At 39.3% G+C, this 15,174-nt stretch overlaps 1 protein-coding gene across 7 annotated transcripts in view; it reads right to left on the reverse strand.

Moving 5' to 3' along the window:
* The window catches only part of CRIM1 (cysteine rich transmembrane BMP regulator 1), a 191,372-nt gene that overhangs the window by 139,536 nt on the left and 36,662 nt on the right, over positions 1-15,174 (reverse strand). For all 7 annotated transcript variants that reach the window (XM_087436907.1, XM_004418148.3, XM_087436906.1 and 4 more), the window contains one exon: positions 11,534-11,707. In XM_087436907.1, the coding sequence (XP_087293033.1) occupies positions 11,534-11,707 (174 nt within the window). The remainder of the gene's footprint in view (positions 1-11,533; positions 11,708-15,174) is intronic.

The following is a 15,174-nucleotide window of genomic DNA, read 5'->3' on the forward strand; positions in this document are numbered from 1 at the left end:
TTAACAATAAATGTTTTTTTAAAAATATGTACTAAGTACATAGTTGTTATGTACTATGTACTACTACTCACCTACAACTTGTGGTTCTCCTGTACTAGCCTGGGGGTAGGTATAGGGAGAGGCAGATGTTTGGGCCAGGCACAACTTGGGACAGAAGAGATGGCTTGAAAGCACAGTTAAAAGTTAAAGCTGGGCCGGCCCCGTGGCTTAGCGGTTAAGTGTGCGCGCTCCGCTATTGGCGGCCTGGGTTCGGATCCCGGGTGACATGCAACTATCTACTGGGGCTTTGGGGGAAAAAAAGGAGGAGGATTGGCAATAGATGTTAGCTCAGAGCCGGTCTTCCTCAGCAAAAAGAGGAGGATTAGCATGGATGTTAGCTCAGGACTGATCTTCCTCACAAAGAAGAAAAAAAAAAGAGTTAAAGCAAACAAAGGGGGGAAATCAGTAAATGGTACAGAACATTATTGGCTATTACATATAACTGTATAAAAAGCATCACTCTAAGGGTCAGATTGAAAATTTGTTTTTTACACTAATCATTTTTTGTAACCCTAATGTGGCTGAATAAAATGCTCCTCTACACACACAGACACTGCTCTTAGCACTGGGATATAAAATATATAATCCTGGCTTTATTTTTTGCTGGGCACAAGAAATCCCAACAACCGAAGGCCACTGTATGACTTCCAACAGTTAAAACGCAGGTATAATTATTCAAGCAACTGCTCCTCTCCAACTGGGCTTCTGCCAAGTTCCCTGAGTTTCCTGTTTTGATTTCCCAGATATTTGAAACTGGTTTCCGCCTTTTGGGAGCTCTTTTTTTTTTTTTCCTGTATCAGCTATCAAGACATCAAAACAATTTGTACCTGTAACAAAAAATTCTAAAATACCGATTTAGTTGTCAACCTAAATAAAAAGTCTACTACTTATGAAAATAAATAACTTTGTCTACACTTTCTTTCCCTGTGACGTTGCTAGAAATTTTTTAAAAACATGTATATTTAGATTTGAAAGTCAGTTTATATATATATCTCTAAAAAAGGAAAGATATATCCTAGTATCGATTTGAGATTGTTTTTACAAAGAGAGGGGACAGCAATACAGATTTAAAGTTGCACAAAAGCCTTACTGTTTTCAACAAGTCTCTTTAATGGCACTTGGACAACTAAAGGAAAAATCAAAATCAGCTGAGACTTCGATGGTAACGAGGTTCCTTATCCACCTGAGAGGGAAAGTTAAACGTGTTTTTTATTTGGTCAAGGGAAGGGTTAGTGTTCTCAAACTTGATAAGCAAGGTTAACTGAATTCCTCTAAAATAAATTTTTTTAACAATTTATATGAGCTAAAACAATACATTCACAAGCATAATACTGATTTCAGATGTGACTAGCCTAAAAAAAATGGAATCTATGATGAGTAATTTTAATGAAGCCCATGACTAACCTAAAAATCATGAATCGGGGCACAGGGACGTCTTGAAGCAGAGAAGGCACAGTCCCTGCAACACAGACTGCTTGGCTCAGAATAAATAAGAATCAGAGTTCGAGAGGTTATCTTTGTTTTTTTGGTAGTTAAACATATATATTTTATTATCAAGGATTATATAATGGCAGTTTGGAAAGGCCAAGAGCTTCTCAAGATATTTTTTCCCTAAACTTCATAAATCTCATAGAGTGTACAATACCCATCCCATTTCTATCCGCCCTTCAACAGAATAATTACAGTACTGATAAGTTGCAAAGACAGTCTCATACATTTAACTCTGCTCTATCATAATCCTACAGTATACAGCAGTTATATTTTGGAAGAATATATAATTTGACTCCTAGTATATCCGATCCTATGAATTAATGATTATACTGGATCATTTTTACTACAATCAATACGATATTAGGAAAGAGTTTGGGATAATGACATGTAATACCATGCAGATCAATATAAATGTAAAAAAAATCCATAGACAAGGTCTTAGACATATTTCTAAAGTTTGGCAAAGATCAAACAGGTAAACTTAGATAAATGATCAACTCTAGTAAAAACAATTTTGCCCAGCATCTAAGTCTCAGGATGTGTTTTGTTCCTTACCACGTGATCCTATCCATGCCCTATGAAATGCCTCAATTGGTTTTTAATTCTTTTTAATATTTACTTGGAAAAAAAGTTGGAAAAACTGCATAATGAAACCATTACTACGTATTAATATTTGAAGTAAAGCAATTTATAACAAATGCTCTGTTTTTAAAAACAAGGAAAGTAGTAGAAATCAAAAGGAAGTCCAGTGATTACTTAAAGACAAGCTGTTCTCTCACACCAGCACAACTCCATCTCTGCGCAGGGAAGCAGATTCACAGAACCCTCTATGGCTTAGCTACTCAGAGTCTGGTGAAAAACCAGCAGCAGTAGCTTCTCCTGGGGACTCGTTGGAAACGCAGATTCCCCAGCCCTAGTCCAGTCCTGGTCAATCAAAATCTCTGTATGTCTGTTAAACCCTCTCAAGTTTAAGAGACCTAGGAGATTCCCTCTCTGCATGACACCCAGGCCTCACCATGGACCTCGAGCCCCAAGCGGGCACATGGGTTGGGGCGGAGCTGGGTGCATCCGTTGTCCCTGTACTTCTATCATGCGATGAGCAAATTCTTGCTACAGCTCAAGGTGTCTCCATCCAGCACGGCTCCAGTGGCAAGAGGGTCAAGAGAAAACCCTGCTGCACAATCTCAAAGACAGAACGAACGTTCAACAATGTGCCTAGCTCCATCTGACCACATTTTCTTGTGACCACCCCTCCCCCGCCCCACATACACACACAAAAAAATCAAAAACCATTTGAGGAAAAAAGTTCTATGAATAAAAGCAAACAGTATCATATTTCTTTCTAAATACTAATTAATTTTTTGTCCACTGACAAACATTACAGATAGCATCAAGAGTTAGAATATCTGATTAGGCCACACACAGTACAGGTTGTACTGGAGGCTACAGACCAAGAAAAAGATAACAAACCAAAAATAAAATGTAGCACTTACACTTTTCCTGTAGGGGGAAAAAAAGAGGTGAAATGTAAAAAACTAAAAATGGAATAAGAAGCTCACATAATGTTACCATTTCCTTAGGTAGGGTTGAAATAGTAAATTTAGAGCACAGAATAATTAATAAAATTAAGGCTCTGAAGCCATTGTTACTTAGGTTTTTAAAAACTGAAAGAAAAATTTAATAAAACAGTAGCTATTTGTCTCTGTGTCCAAATGAGTTTAGCTTCAGAGGATACAGCCATAAAATGTAAAATCAAACTTCCCTGTTTTAAGCAGAAGAAAAAACACAGATATGAAACTCCAAATACATAGATTCTTTCTCATCTTCTTTCTAACATTTAATTTCAGCCCAAGTGTATGTATTTCATGTAACGTAAGTTTCCAGAATAGACAAATGCTTAAAAATGTCATTTAAGACATTTATAAAATATCTTTTAAAAAAAGTCAAAACCCACAAGAGTGCATCTAAAATATGATTCAATTTATGCACCTGCACCTTGAAGGCTATTTAGAAAATGGTCCCTCAGTTAAAGGCAAAACAAAGTCAAACTGGTAAAATCTGAGGTGTAGTGACACACAGCATGTGTTCTATACATACTTTTTGAACGAATAAATGGGTGAGTGAATAAAGAGTTAATACAGCAGCTCTAAAATGGAAGGAGCAACCTCAAGGTACTTGTATAGAATGCTGAGGAGAGGATTCTTCTAGACTGAGTCTATAACTATAATGCTATTTCTTTACCTTCCTATCCAATTATTTAATCTTAGTGCTCCTACACTGAATGGCTCTAATCTCAGGTCTGGGTCTGATCAGCTTTCGTACACTCAAACACTTTTAAAGGCCTTTTTGAACAAGGGAGTACAAATTAGTCAATCAGTCAACCCATCAATTAATAATTAATTAAAACGATATATTCTGTTTTAGACATCCCAGGATCATGGGTGCCAACAACTGTGTTTCAGGCTAACTTGCAGTTCGCTAACGGCAACGGTCCTTAGGCATTCTTGCACTATGCTCCCGGAGCCCTCAGCGCTTCCTGCACCAAGGACACTGCACAGGTCATTCCTTCTCAGTTTTGGTGGGTTACCACTGCCAGTCACTTTTTTCCTCCATTATGCACACTTCCTAAAAATGCTCGTACTCTCACATCACTTATGTACTCAAAAGTCATTAACAGCACCACACTCTCCCTGGGAGGGTGACTCACAAATCCTTATCTCCAGCCCAGATCTCTCTCTTTCAGAACTGTAACTCTCATCTTCCCCTTGATTCTCCATAGATACCCCAAACATAACAAAACAAACTCAATATACACCTCATCCAACCTCTTATAAAGCTGTTCTCCTTGTATTCCACATTCTAGTCAACCACATCACTATACAGCCTGACCATCGTGCCTCCTAAGCATCTACCCTGGCCATCATACCCCCAAGCATCTATCTTGACAGTCACCCCCTCCCCCGCAAATCTGGGAATCTTCCTCTTCCTCATCCTCCAAAGTCAATCAGCCACTAAAGCCCACTGAACTGACCACCTCAATTCCCTCCTGCCCGCACCCTTCTGTTCATCCTCTCTTTTCTATCTCCAACGCTGTTCTTAAGCTCTCCTTTCCCTTCTGTTGAGCCAGTCAACATACTTCTCAGAGTTGGAGTCAATTCCCCATTCGTCCACAAAGCCTTCCTTGATTTATCCATCTTATGGATCAGAGCAGTTCTTATTTGGCCACTCAATCAATATAAGACAATGATATAAAGTATCACAAGCCAATTTTTGATTATCTATCTTTTCCCTAAAATACCTTGCAGAGAAAAAACAAAAAATAAATACAGCCCCAAATTATAAATCATTTAACATTACCTCTAAGTGCTTTTAGCAAAAGCAAAGCAGGAAATTCTTTTTTCTTTTTTTTGTGAGGAAGATCAGCCCTGAGCTAACATCCATGCCAATCCTCCTCTTTTTGCTGAGGAAGACCAGCCCTGAGCTAACATCTATTGCCAATCTTCCTCCTTTTTTTCCCTTTTTCTCCCCAAAGCCCCAGCAGATAGTTGTATGTCATAGATGCACATCCTTCTAGTTGCTGTATGTGGGATGCCACCTCAGCATGGCTGGACAAACGGTGTGTCGGTGCGCGCCCGGGATCTGAACCTGGGCCGCCAGTAGTAGAGCCCACGCACTTAACCGCTAAGCCACGGGGCCAGCCTCCAGGAGGAATTTCTTAAGTACCAAGTATCTTCCTCCTTTTGCAAAATGTTCATTGTGCAGCTTCAAACAGGAATAAGTTGCACATACTCTATACTGTTCCAGTAATCCACATGATGTGTGATGCAGCAATGCCCAAAAAGTATATTTAAGAACACGTTTTATGGATCCCACAGAGATATCCCTTTCGCTAGTCTCTTCCTGGTGATAAATTGGTGTCAACTGGGTTGATTTTATTTTTCTCTAGAATCTCCCAACAAGGTTATACCTCCTTGTAGAATGGGCAGACTTTTCCTCAGGGATATAAATATCTTTCTAGTCCTCAGTATACTTATCACGGAGCTATGCACATATGAATGCTACTTAATGAGTTAATTACATCAAAAATTACTTAAGTGACAAACAGCTCTACTAGGGTGTCAAATTTTATTTGTCCAAAACAAAACTCTTGAGTCTTCCTTAAATCTGCTCCTGCTCCTAATAAAGGGAACTACAATTTGCTTAACCTCAAAATCTAAGAGTACTCCTTGATTCTTCTTTCCCTCACCACCCTCTAGTAAGCCATCAACAAGTCTAGGCCCAAATCATATCTCAATTCCACCCATCTCTCCATCTCCAGCTCTCAGGTCCGAGTCACCATTATCTCTTACCTGAACTACTAAAAGAATCCCTAGGGCCGGCCCCGTGGCTTAGTGGTTAAGTGCGCGCGCTCCGCTGCTGGGCGGCCCGGTTCCGGATCCCGGGCGCACACCGACGCACTGCTTCTCCAGCCATGCTGAGGCCGCGTCCCACATACAGCAACTAGAAGGATGTGCAACTATGACATACAACTATGTACTGGGGCTTTGGGGGAAAAATAAATAAATAAATAAAATTAACAAAAAAAAAAGTATCCCTAGCTGTAGACTGTTCCCATTCTTGCATCTTCCCAGGTTCCCCACAAGTCTCTTCTCCACTGTATTCATTTTTTAAAACACACAAATCAAATTACATTACACCCTCGTCACAATCCTTCAACAGCTTTCCTATGTACTCACCACAAAAGCCACACACCTCTACGATAATCTCTAAGGCCTCACACACTCTGACCCTTCCCCTTCCTTTCCTCTCTCACTACATTACAGTCACACCAACCTTCTCGCTTCTTCCTGCTGTTCCTTCAACGCACCAAGTTTGTTCTCACCTTAAAACTTCCACACTTGCGGATCCCCCTGTGTGGAACTCTCTCCTCTCGGATCATCGTAAGGTTGACTCTTTCCTACACTGCGATTTGAATGCAAACACCCTCCCTTCATGGAAAACTTCCCTGACACCCGCATCTAAAGGAATTTCCCCACTAATCCCAGTAACTCTCTATCATATCCTGATTATGGTTTTTCATATCTCATACCATGCCATATACTGTCTTGTTCACTTATGTGTTTGCATGTCATCCCTCCCTTTCTGAATATAAGCTCCATGAGAGCTGTAACCTCAGCCACTAGTACTGTGCCTAGCACAGATTCAGCGCTCAATAAATATCTGCTGGATGAATGAAGAGAGGAATGTTTTCTGGGGTGTTTTACATCCTTCCCCAAACCTGGTATGGTTTCATATATCTGATTACTTCTCGAATTTATTACAACCACTCTGAATTGTAATAATTTTTTAGAAAATAACAGCTGCTTACTCCAACTTGGAGTCATATGTAAACTTAAAGGTCCAACTTATTCACTGTATCACAGAAGTCCTTGGTGTCAACTCTGACTACTAGTTACTGAGGCCAGAGTGGCTCAGAAAACCCTTGTGACAGTTGCAGAGGCTGGTCTTGTATTTGCTGGTTTGGTCCCCTCCTCTGATGGTACATCAGTTTAATTTCTGTGGAGCTCAGTACCAAATCAATGAATAGGTAGTGTGGCATAAAATGATAAGCTTTGTTAAGCTCAAGGTGAGATGACTTGCAGCTCATTCCCTTTATCAGATTTCCTCTTCTTCCTTGGAGAAATGCAGACAATTCTGACAAACCATTCTGTACAAAGCCATGGTGGGCTGTTATCCAGTATCCTATTTCCTCTAAATTTGTGAAAAACTGAATTTATGGTGATGTGTTCATGTATTTCAGGAAATAAAACATTAGGTAAAATCTAGGACCAACTTCTCCCCTTTTAACAAATGTAAGTAATACATAAGAACTTTTTTAATACCCAGAAATTGCCAGTATTCTTCATAAATCTATAAATATGAAATTGAAATGCCCTGCAATGGTTTCCACACATTTTTTAAATGTTGTTGTAGTTAGGTTTAGAACTCATGTTCAAAATTTACTCCCAAAATTTATTCCCCCAGCATGGAAATGGGGACCCATGTTTTCTCATTAAGCTCTGGCAAGAATACTATTTCTTCTGCCCCACCCCCAACACTGCACACCTTAACACTATCAACTGCCTAAAAGAAGGGTCTTCAAAAGAAGGCTTTAACTAGAAGTAACTATTCACCTTCCCGTAAAAGACCACCAGAACCAAGTCTAAATTTACCAGGTCATCCATCGTCACTGGACTCTTATCCTCACTTGGCTCTGCAAAATCACCTATGTCCTGCAGAACCCTCCCTCCCAATCTCCCAATCCTTCTACTGTGCCTTCTAGAACTCATAGTCTGTCATCACCAAATCCCCCCAGATGTAACCTTCACTTGCGTGCTCTAATTGAAACCCGGGTACTCCCTGGCTCCTCTTTGTCCCTTGAAGTCCTCTCAAGTGGGGATGGCTTCATTTGCCACACTCCCTAAAGCCTGGGGGTGGGGTAACTGTCCTCTTTGTTCTCACTGCCACTTTCAGATCATTCTTCCTTTTCCTCTTTAAAACATAAAACCTTGTTCACATGAAGCACACGCAATCAGATTATGTACCAGCTACACGTAGTTGTTGCATTTACCTACAGAACTTCTGGCTCAGTGTCTCTTGTCTCTTCACTGCTTTTGTCTCCTTCCCAGCACAGACTGCATGGGCAATCACCATAAACACTCTCTTGCATAACCCTCAATCTCTGTGCCCTTCTATTTCTATCAGACTTATCAGGAAAAATCTTAACCCCGGTTAAATCCACTCCTCCACCTACACTGCATCTGCACCAGAGCTGGAGAAAAGCACACAACTGTGCTGGCGGGTCTCCCTTCAAATTCATAACCACTAACTTCAAGTAAGCTGTCAGCACCAGCAGGCAACCCTAATACATTTCCCCAGTTAATTCACTCATCCTCTCTCTGAGATGTCTACTTTACATTTTCCTCTCCCTCCTCAATTTTTCACAGCCCTTCTTCCACCTCAATGTCAGTTGACGATCTTGTTTTGCACATCTGAGAAACAGAAACAATTTTGCTTCTCTCCCTCCTCAAAGAATTTGCTCCTGCAATCATCACCTTTCTTACATTATTGGTTTCTCCCTTTTTACTAGATCATTCTTGTCATCATCCAAACATGCTATATATCTCCCATATTTTTTTAAAGCCCCTCTTGACCCTATATCCCCCTAAAACAACCACCCCATTTTTCAGTTCCACTTTATCACAAACATTCCAAAAGAGTTTTGCCATTTCTGTTACCTGCATTATCATTCTTCTACTATTTAAGGTTAGCAACCCTAGAATCATCTTTGTGTGTTTTCATCCCTCCCTTATCTGTGAGCAGAAACTGCAGGTTTTTCCATCAAAATGGTGTGTATCCATCTCTTCCTTGCTGTCTCCTTGCTACCCGCTAGTCCAGTCTCTTGTGGCACCACATTTAAGTAACTGAAACAGCTCTCCAACAAGCCTCTTGACTACAGTATCTTCCTTTGCTAATCCATTCTGCAGCCCCCTATGATTTCGCCATATCTGCCTAACATTGATTTTGCCATGCTCTGTTTCCCTCTGCTCATAAACCGACAACGATTTCTGATAGCTCATATTACCAAGCTTAAGCTCCCTGCATGATGCTGAAGACACTTCATAATCTGATCCCATCCTGCCTCCCCATCTTTATTTCCTATTACCTACCAACATAAAACCTTGCTCTTTTAGACTAGTTTCCCAAGTGTCTTACATATAAGTCATGCAAATCTCATTTCTACACTTTATTCTTTTGTCCACATCATTCTCCTTCCAGGAACCCATCACCATCCAAATTCTGAACTGTTCAGACTCTACCTCCTCCACAACACCTTCTCATACAATTCCAGGTCACACTCTTTGGCCCTAAATTCCTAGAGCATTCCAAGTCTTCACCCTCACTAATGATTTAACTATATACAGTACTATATCATCACTAATTCTTTCAAATGCAATACATACTGGAATATAAGTAGAGCTTTTTCCTTCAAAATTGTTTCTCAGCAAAGGAAAATACCCGAATTCTGACTTCTTATAAGATTTCGAATATTGCAGGGTACGGTATTTTTAAAAACAAAGTACTACTTGCAGAAGATACATTAATTTTAAATGACCTCAAACAATCCTACTTTTGGATTATATAGAGGCCATCTGACATAATCAGCCAAAAAAATTTAAAAAAAAAAGGTAAAGAAATTTAATCAGCTACAATAATTATTCCTGAGGGAATGATCTCAAAATTGGAAGTGCTGGATCTCATAAACAGCCTGTTTAGAATCACTTTAAAAATCAATGCAGTTAATCTCCACATTGTAAAGACCATAAATATCCACCTAACTAATTAAAACGCAACTGTCCTAGTTTAATGTGAAAAGATACCATGTTTTGGAACAAAACTTCTTGCGATAAAACTTAGATTCAAAATCTGCTGCATCTCAAACAATTTAGATGGTAGAGGGTGTGCTGAGGAACGGGTGTTAAATGACCTGGAAGGTAGTCCGAGCAAAGACAATAACAGCGACAGGGGTGCACTGCAAACATTTGAATAAAATGGTTTTGTGAAATGTAAGAACGGCAAAAAGTAATCATCTAAACTGCCGTATTATTTCATATAATGTGATTTTAAATATGTATGAGTAACTAAATTAAGTATTTAAATAGACATTTGACCACTTCATCTAAATCCCTGAAAGACTATATACTGAAATTGGCACATTCCTCTTTTTTGGTGGGCAGAGGGGTAGGGACAGGGTAAGCAAAGAGCCACAAGACAATAAAAACGAGTGAGGTCCCTGACTGCGTTGTCTAACGCCATGACGTAGAACACTCTACTAGAGGTCAGTCCGAGGCTTGTTACTGATGAAGTGTGTGGAGCTCAGTTTTCCAATTTTCAAATTCAAGGACTAGACTAAATGTTATCTAAGACCCTTTGCAGTTCTAAAATTTTATTTCTATTGTTTTCTACTATATTCTCTTCTAATGATTCAGCAGCATTGGTAAATATAAACAAAAATGGGATTTTAGAGGCTACCATGAATTTCTTATTCCTTATTACCATTTAATATGACTTGGAAACTTAATACAATTCAAAAACTTCAGTCCTGAGCTAATGCCCTTATAAGCTTGATTTGGGAACTCCTTGGTATGCCAAACTATATTACCAACCTCTCCATCTGAGAATAGCATAATTTCAGAGATAAAGTATATTTAATGTCTTGTCCAGTCCTCTTTTTTTCCCAAGAGGAACCTGGAGTTAAGAGAGAGTTCAATGCTGGTCAGGGGCAGGGCTGAGACCCATGCCCAGGCCTTATCCTTTGTTAATTCTGGTTGCGAGCCACGGCACCAAGCTTTGGGTATGCCACTTGTGATTACTATAGTTATGAATCATATTTTCAAGTCCTCAATCTTTTGTCTAGGTTTTATGCATGAAGGTACAAAAATTATGGGCCATATTAGTATAATTTTCTTATTTTAATGTAATTTCCAATGATCCATCCACACCTACGTGATTTTGCCCCCAAACCAACCTAAGCCTTCAACAGTAACTGCACAATTCTCCCATCTCTTCTAAAGAGATGCACTTGCTTGCCAGAGGAGTTGCATTTCTAATTAGCACTCTCCTCATGGAGCACCATCCTATGGTAAATCAAGCAGAATGGACCTGGTGACAACAGATGCTGATCTCAAGCACACCACTTGTGAAATCATCCATTATGCAGAGGTGACCTAGGCAAGCTGGCACAAACCACCACAGCAGGACCACGTCACGGCTTCCAGGAAACACACATGTGCACGTGCACACACACCATCACATCAGCACCTGGTCAACTTTATGCATCTTGTTTGGGATCATAAAAGCTACCCATCTCTGTAAGCTTGTCTTTGCCCTTTCAAGCTCAAATACGATGACTGCTCAGAGTTACACAATGCTAAGGCTTACAATCGTGAAAATTAGTACTTACCTTCAATCCTCTTCAAAGCTGAAAGGCACATATCCTTCCTTGGAAACTCAAAGGGATTGTTGCAGTTTCGAATGGTGTCACATTCACATTTCCCATTGATTATATTGCAGCCAGAGACAAGGTTTTCATTGCATGGTTCAAAACCAAGCAGCTGGTCATCATCCCAGTTCTCATCTGTAAAACAATTAACAACCACATCATGTTTGCTTGTTAGCTTCATTCAAAGGCCTGTCTGAAAGCAAAAATATGCAAGGATGTCAAGATTAACATCTGATTTTGACACCTCAAGTTACAAAAGGCAGTTTGGCTGCCACTTTACAAATGAATGAAACCCAACCTCCTAATAAGTGAGAAGACTGGAATATAGCCAGACATGTAGACATTAAATAGTATATATACAAATGTTGGTGATCAAAAAGCCCTACTTCTCTTATGTGTTATTACATTAACAAGTGAGATTCCTTTAAAATCTTTAATTTTAAACAAAGATTCCTGGATTTTCCCACATTCAATAAAATTACAGGAGTCACATTTGTCAATCTAAAATTCTTCAAAAAAAACCCCACAATTTTTTACTCCATCTGGTAGAGACCAGCTTCAGGTTTAAAACAGCTCTGCAACTTACTACATCAAGGCAGCTAATAAACATAAAAATTCAGACACCACCAAGAGAGTCAAGAATGGAACACAATGGTGGAGATCCCCTCCAGTGCATTTCAGTACAGATGCTAATATCCATCACTGCTCACAACCCAAGCCAGAGACGAAGGGCTACAGCCTAGCGAGAGGCTGAGGTAGTCAAATTCTGAAGCTGAGATCAGATCAGTGTTCTGGACATGAAATGGAATAGACTATAAGAAATAAAGTAGATTTTAAAACGAGCTTTCATGGGACTCAGTTTAGACAAATGAAACAAACGTGACAGAACTGCAGGCAGGCTCAATTCTTAATAATATTCCCCATAGCTGATACACCTCTTAAAGGAAACCTGACTATTTCTCTACAAATCCCTGAGATAGTATATGGGTTTTTTCCCCCTCTTAACATTATCTTTAATAAATACTTTATCGCATCTTAACTGGGTACTGACTGTTAAATAGTAAACATGTTTCTGATAACCATATCTGAAGAGAATTTTTAAAAGTACTTGAATTTAAGATACCTCAAACCTGGTGCTCAAACTAAGGCAGGTATAAAGCCATCTTAAGAATGTGTTTTCATAGAAGACAGTGTAAAGAAACGGCTACGGTTTTTACAGGGCTAACTTTTACATCTTGTGACATCACTGGCTTACTGCATAAGTTAGGCAAAAGACTGTTCATCGCTGGAATAAATAATTTTCTTATAGAGGGATTTTTAGAAGGACATCATTTACAATATAAAGAGCTTCAGGGCAATTCTATGAAAAAGCAGAACAGAAAACCCCTGTGTTTTCATTTCAGGAGATCAGGCTCACTTGTTTGATCAAAGCCTCAGCTCTTAGTAAAACTATTTTAGAAGTTTAAACAAAAACACAATTTATCTATTTTAAAATATGTTTTCCTATTTAGCCTGTATTTGGTCCTTAGAAATAACATGTATATAACATGTACACACACAAAGGTACATTCCTAGCTTCAAGACAACAGCGAAAGCACTAAATTACTCTGACAGCAAAATCAGAAAAGAATAGATTGAAACTATTCAATACACAAAAGTGGGTGATAATTTAGCCTTCAGTTGTTATATATAACAAAATGGTGCATCTAAATGATTTCTTATCTCTATATTTAATTGTTGACATGCTGACAGTACCACCTGCCTAATCTAATACAGTGAAATTTGCCATGAAGGAATTTTTGTAACTGTATACTTAAATTTGTAGTTCAAAGACAGTTCAACCCTAGAAACTTAAAAAGATGTAAGAAATTCAAGCAACATTTGAACCAGAGAAGAAAAATATTTCTCTTCTTCCCCATATTCTGAGAAGAAATCTTTATTACTATTTTTGTAAATATGTGCAGTTACTGTATCACCCAATTGAGTGGATTCTATTGCAGAATTTTTTCCACAATAAACAACCCTTCCCTCCATTATACCTGGAACTCCCTGAAAACATCCCTCTCCCAAACTTCGGCAACATCCTCTAACCTATCTCCCTGCCACTACGTCTTGTCCCTCCACTACCCCATTCCCCACACTGTCACCAGAACTGTCTTCCTCAAAAAACAAACCTGGTCAGTGGTTCTCTCTTGACAACAAGAAAAAGCCCAAACTTCTTATTGTAGAATATAAGGTTCCCCATGATATGGTTTATACCTATTTCTACAGACTCATCTTTCACCAATCCCTGAGACATCCTAATGCTCTAAGCACACTGAGACACTCACTACAAACCATTAAGCAGTGCTTCCATGCCTTTGCTCACGGAGTGTCATCCGCCTAGAACACCTCCTTCTCTTCTTCCCCTGATAGCTCCTATTCATCCTTCAAGACCCAGTTCAAATGTTACCTCTTTTGAGAAGTCTTCTCCAGCTATGAGCTGTTCCATCCTCCATACTCCCATAAACACCTATACAGACCTCTTGTCCCCTATGGTAATAGTTTTATACAAGTCAAACTTCCCCACTAGGCAAAGAGTCCTCACGGGCAGGAGCCAGGTCTTATCCAACTCTGAACCCCCTTAATCTCAGGACTTAGTATAGCGTTCAATAACTCGATAGATTGATTTTCATGTCGCTGGTACGGTCAATGCTGTTGTTTAGCTTCTTTTTTTCCCCTAGAAAATGTCATTTAAAAAAATTACGTGTGTATATGTGTATATATATATAAAATCACAAGGAAAACTTTCAATATAAAGAACATGTTTACACAATAAAAATCTTATTTAAAAAGCTTATTAGTAAAGCATTAATGAGGCACACATTTCAAAGAAATGCTTGGACATGGTTTGGCACTCTTCTCACTGGAAATCATCTATCATTAGTCTCTTTTCCAGCTCAGCTCTAAGACTTCAAGTTCTTATCACCTGGCTGGCATCAACAGTCCTTCCAAGGAGTCTGTCTCAGAACAGTCCTTCCAAGGAGTCTGTCTCAGAGCCAATCTGTTTTCACTGCCAGATGCTTTTCTTTGCCTCCCCACAGGAAGACCATTCTCCCTGAGTGTGGAATCAGAATTAAAAGGCAACCTGCTCTCCCTGGCTCCTTACTCTTTTCTGCTTCATTCTCAGCAGAAGCCTCCTGGCGGCGGCAGCAGCACACTGTACCTAAAGACGCAGAGGGACGCCTGACCACCCCCTCAGGAAGGATCACGGCCGCCATGTCCAGTCAGGAAGCATCTGACACTGAAGCCAAAAATGTCTTATATGCTTTTATTTTCTTTTCTGATAGGAAACCTTTTCAATTCTATGCCCCCATCTTAATCAATACTTTGTTTCTCTAGTTCCCTTAGCAACCACTGTTTTATAGGATCGAGTACAACATGCTTCTGTGACAAATGCTTTTATGTTTTTCTATTACAGAACATTATACTTTAAAATAATTTAACAGCCAACCAACAGAGACTGAAAGCAAAAATTTAGTGAGCTTTGATTACAGAAATCAAATCTGAGCCCAACAGTGCCGCTGACAGCACTTGGCAAATTCAATGTTTTTAAATCTCTC

This window comes from Ceratotherium simum, chromosome 11 (genome assembly GCF_057802395.1).
Source record: "Ceratotherium simum simum isolate JZ-2026a chromosome 11, ASM5780239v1, whole genome shotgun sequence".
NCBI lineage: Eukaryota > Metazoa > Chordata > Mammalia > Perissodactyla > Rhinocerotidae > Ceratotherium > Ceratotherium simum.